Source organism: Tupaia chinensis, unplaced genomic scaffold (genome assembly GCF_000334495.1).
Source record: "Tupaia chinensis unplaced genomic scaffold, TupChi_1.0 Scaffold143584_1, whole genome shotgun sequence".
Classification (NCBI taxonomy): Eukaryota; Metazoa; Chordata; class Mammalia; order Scandentia; family Tupaiidae; genus Tupaia; species Tupaia belangeri.
Window position 1 is genome coordinate 9,453,320 of NW_006203430.1, and position 5,409 is coordinate 9,458,728.

Sequence of the window (5,409 nt, forward strand, 5' to 3'; positions counted from 1 at the left end):
CCCCCCCCCGGGGGTGATTTCTCGCTTTCTGTCTCTATGTCTCTCTCTGTCTGTCTGGCGAGCGCACGCGCCCTATAGTGAAAAACCTCTCCAAAAAAAAAAAAAACCAAAACCTTGCACCTTCCCAAATGGTTTCTAATTTTCTTCCTTCAAGTGTACTCAAAATCAAGACAGCAAAGGTTCAGCCAAAAGGAGGGGGACCACAGGGCACAGTCAACTTGGCCCTCCCTTGTAAATTCAGTTCACTTTTGATAATATGGTTTAAGATCGGGGAGGGGTTCATACTACCTCAAACTGCCAGGGTTCAAATCCTGTCAGTTATGTACCCACTATGAAGTAGAGGAACCTGGGTAGCCCTGAGAATATAGTCTCTCCTAGGAGAGGAAGTTTGAGTACTTCTATCCCACAGTGTATCCAGGGACAAACATGCTCTCATTATGACAAAGACACATGAGAGCACTTCCACATGACAGGCAATGGCAGGACCTCAGCTGAAGCTGGTGGTTTTCCCAGATCCTTTTGCAGCTCAAGTTCTTTTGAGTCTCAGTTCTGTTGGATCCAAATAGTTCCTGTCACTCACAAGACCCACTTCCCAGGCTGGGTAGTCTGTTCTCACCTATACTAAATGTGGATATCCTAAGAGAGTTGTGAGACAAAAATCAGATGGCTGTGGGCCCACCACTTCACCTCTTTAACCTCATTTCTTAGGCAAGCCTGGTAGCCTACCAGATAAAGAAGCAGTGCCTGAATCCTGCCCCCAGGAGCTTAGGGAAAAGAAAAACCAGACAAATTCAGTGCAAAATTCCCAACGGAAGGAAGAAATGAAGAACAGGAATTGCTCCGTAATTACACCTCAATTGTGGGAACTTTTCCCCTCTTCCTGAGAGGCCAATTCATGCCCTCTGGCAATTTAGATGAAAAAACAAAACAAATATCTTATTCCTCCCACCCTGGTGCTTCTGCACCACTACTGTCATATCTTCTAAAATCATACAGCCTAGGTGCGATTAAAAAGCTGATGGGGGGGGGGGACTAGTGGTTAGCAGGTGGCATGGTAGTTAAGGGACTTGACTCCCACATAGCCAAGACTGTGGTTCAAGTCCTGGACCTGGTGGCTTGCTTTCTCTCCCCACCATCCCCCGCCCCCGGCACGCCCCACAAAACATATGTCCTATAGCAAATTTTTAAAAAATGGTAATGGGGATAACACGTAGTGTGGTGGTTAAGGCACTGTACTCCCACATGGCCTACCATGGTTCAGGTCCTCGATCTAATGACTTGCTGTCTCACTTTCCCTTTCTTTCTCTCACTGTAGTCAAATTAAAAAATAATTTTTAAAATGGTAATAAATAAAATTAAAAAAAAGTAATTCTAAAAATTTTATTTTGAGATTTTATAGTTAAGCATATAGCTTCAAAAATTAGAATGTACCTTAAAATCTAGGAGATATTTTGAAATTAAATGATAATAAGTGGTTCCGTTAGAAACCTTCATCTATAAAGTACAAAGAACAAGAAACTACAAAAATGTACAACAAAGATTGCCTGGCACTTCCCAGAAACATAAAGGTCTCCAGAATTGATACCTGAAACACTTTAGTCTCAAATTTCAAAAAATAACCAGGAACAGGAACCAGCAGTTAGCATAATGGCTATGTCGCTGGACTCCCACGTAGTCGACCGTGGTTCGCGTCCTGGACCCGGTGGCTTAAAACTCACGCCGGGGGCTTGTGCGTGCGTGCCCAAGATCCCCAGAGGAGAATGGAGGAGAAGGGATTGAGATGTGACCATCCCCCCTGGGGGGAGATTTCTCACTTTCTGTCTCTATGTCTGTCTCTGTCTGGCAAGCGCACGCGCCCTACAGTGAAAAACCTCTCCAAAAAAAAAAATAAATAAATAACCAGGAGCAAGACCAGCACAGAGTATGTGGTTAAAGGTGCTGGACTTCAACGTGGCTGACTGTGGTTCAAGTCCCAGGACCACTTGCTTGAAACTCATGCTGGCAGGCGTGTGTGTACGCCCAAAAACCCAGAAGAAGGAGGACAGCAGCATGGTCACCCTTCTGGGGGATGATTTCTCACTTTCCCTGTCTCTCTAGTGAGCTCATGTACTCTATGGCAAAAACCTTAAAAACAACAAAAGACATTGGACAGCAGAGGCTAGCAGGTGGCATGGAGGTTCAAGTGTACGATCCCACCTGGCCAGCTACACAGTTCAAATCCTGTATTGGGTGGTTAGAGAATCATATTGGATGCATGTGAGCCCAAAGTTCCAAGAGACTGGAGGAAGAGGGACTGTGGCACCACCAGCTCCCCTGAAGGATTACTTCTAACTTTTCCTCTTTCTCTGGTGCCTGCACACGCCCTATAGCAAACACATAAAAAACTGAAAGACAAGAGGTACAGGGGTGAAATACAGCACTCTAGGAGGCAAATCCACATGGGAATGTTGCCAATTCACAGCCAGAGACTTCCCTGATGTGATGAATGCATGTGTCCATGATCCAGGCTGGCTGAGGCTGGGGTTGGATTGTCCCATCAAGAACCTGTCAGTATGCTGTGTTTCTTCCCCTCCACCTTTCTTGCTTACGGAATAAACCTAAAAAAGTTGAGAGGAGTGTGGACCTCTGTGGCCCTGTGATTAAGGCAGCCAGATCCCACATGGCTGACCCAATGGTTCAAGTCCTGGCCCTGGTGGCATAAGAAAAATACCCACTTCATGTGCATGAGTGACTAATATCCCATTACGATGGAAAAATGGAAGAGAAGTAATTGCAGCATAACCATTCCTCTGTGGACCTTCTCCCTCAACCCTCTCTCTCTCTCTGAAAGAATTATGTACCCTCTGGGAAAAAGTTTTTTTATTTATTTATTTTTTTAAAAAGAAACCTTAGGGCTGGCAGGAAGCATGGTGATTAACGGTGCTGGACTCCCACATGACCGAACACAGTTTTGAGTCCCGGATCTGGCAGCTTGCTTTCTCACTTTCTCTCTCTCTCTCACTCTCGCTGTTGCTCTGTCCTTGTCTGGTCAAATTTAAATAAAGTTAAATAAAATAATTCTAAAAAAAAATTAAAACAAAGTAAAATAAAGAACCTCAGGAGTATTATAATTACCTCTAGAAATGCCAAAAATGCCCACATAGGTTACCACATGACTCTGACTTGTTAGGAAAATATACAGTCCAAGTTGATTTTAATTTTGAAGTTTTGCTGTAGGGCACATGTCCTTGCCAGAGAGAGATAGACAGGCAAAGAGAGAGAGATTGAGACAGTGAGAGGGAAAGTGAGAAATCACCCCCCAGGAGGGATGGCCACGCATGTATACATGCCTGATATGATTTTCAACCTGCCAGGTCGGGGATTCAAACTGCAGTCAGCCATGTGGGAGTCCAGCACCATAACCACTATGCCACCTGCTGACCCTTAGGGTAAAAATTTTAAAACAGTGGCAGGGAGGTGATGTCTGCAAGTGATGTATTGGTTACTGTGCTGAATCCCACATGGCCAAGGGTGGTTAGACCTGGACTCAGTGGCTTGAAAAATCATGCAGGGTACGTGTGTACGTGTGCCCCAAATCCCAAGAGATGAGTGGAAAAGGGACTACAGAGTGGCTGTACCCCTGCAAGGTGATTTCTCTTTTTTTTGGAAAGATTTTTGCCTTAGAGCAAATGCAATTATTGGAGAGACACACAGAGAAAGACTCCATTCTTCTTTTGGGATTCTGGTACACAGATACATGTGCCATACGTGTTTTTCCAAGCTGCCAGGTCCAGGACTCAAGCTGCCAACTGAGTGACTTTTCACTTTTCCTCTCATCTCTCTGGCAAACACACCCTATGGCAAAAACCTAAAAAAAAAAAAAAAAACCCTTCATATTGATTTATTAGGTCTAAAGAATGGCCCAATCTACCAACAACAACAACAAAAAAAGATACTAAGCCAACGTTATGGACAATACAGATTTTTTTTTTTGGGGGGGAGGTTTTTGCTATAGGGCGCCTACGTTTGCCAGAAAGACAGAGAGAGACAGAACGCAGGAAATCACCCCTCCAGGGGGGATTGGCCACAGGGCAATCCCAGCCTGTTGGGATCTTGGGCATGCAGCCACCAGGTACAGGACTCGAACCATGGTGGACTACATGGGAGTCCAGCAACATAGCTATTACACCAGTATGGTAGATTTTGCTCAGGTTTAGCAGATCTTGGACGCCTCCCAGTTTCATTTAAAAAATGGGGGGGGAAACACCAGCAGATAGCGTAATGGCTATGTCGCTGGACTCCCACGAAGTCGACCGCGATTCACGTCCTGGACCCGGTGGCTTAAAATTAACGCCGAGGGCATGTGTGTGTGTGCCCAGGATCCTGAGAGGAGAATGGAGGAGAAGGGATTGCTGCGTGCCCATCCCCCCTGGGGGGTGATTTCTCGCTTTCTGTCTCTATGTCTCTGCCTGTCTGGCGAGCGCACGCACCCTATTGCGAAAATCTCTCCCAAAAAAAGGGGGGGGGGGCCTTTTATTGATAATGTTCCGGTTACTCAGCAGAATGAAAGATGGCTGTGTCAAAAGAAAGGAAGCACTGTTTTCCTGTAAAGTTTAGGCATAGCAACTTCAGGAGAAAAAGCCATTTCAACTTTGCTTTATTATCCAAGTTGACACGTACACTAACCCCTAATACAAAGGGCCAATTTCGCATTTTGTGAAGTAATTTTAACCAAAAAAATAAACTACCACATGAGAATAAACTTTAATGAAGCACAAAATTAAAACGTGTTAAAAACACGAAGGTCGCAAACGGTAATTACTACCGAAACATAATAGCAAAGCCAAACTGGATCCACACGTAAAGAATTGCCTATTAAAGATTTTCAAGGGAGGTGAGAAAATATCTTGCATGAGACTTGAAAAGGTAGACAGCTGACGCACAAATTCGAATTGTTTTTAAAAACAGGCTATGTCTCCCGTTTCAAGACTCGTTTTACCCTGGGGGTTTATCCTGATAGCTTTCCGGTAAATATGACAAACGATACACACTGAAAATCACCAACCTGCTCCTAACACCCACCGCACCTCCCTGCCAATTACTCGCAGGTCCACAGGCTGGAACAAGTACGCACGCAAAGGGCTGCGAGTCGCCCCGGCCTATCGGAAGCCTACTTGCTGACCTGGAAGCCCATCTGCTCGGACCCGGCATTCTGGTGGAACCAGCCCACGTGCGAGACCCGCGCGCCCGGTCGCCGCAGGGCCGACGGACCGGGACCAGAATCAGGCCGAGACAGGAGAGAAGGAGTGAGAGGGAGGAACGGGCCAAGGAGGACACCCATATACCTGAGGATGTTGTGCGCCTCCATACTTCGGTTCTGGTTGCTGGAGCATACCACGGCCACCCGCAGCGGCGACGACGGCATGGCTG

At 46.0% G+C, this 5,409-nt stretch overlaps 1 protein-coding gene across 1 annotated transcript in view; it reads right to left on the minus strand.

The window, feature by feature from the left end:
- SSU72 (SSU72 homolog, RNA polymerase II CTD phosphatase) overlaps positions 1-5,409 on the minus strand; it is a 55,964-nt gene extending 50,555 nt beyond the window's left edge. Inside the window, exon 1 of the mRNA XM_006164114.2 lies at positions 5,325-5,409. Coding sequence (XP_006164176.1) covers positions 5,325-5,404 — 80 coding nt within the window. The 5' untranslated portion in view covers positions 5,405-5,409. The remainder of the gene's footprint in view (positions 1-5,324) is intronic.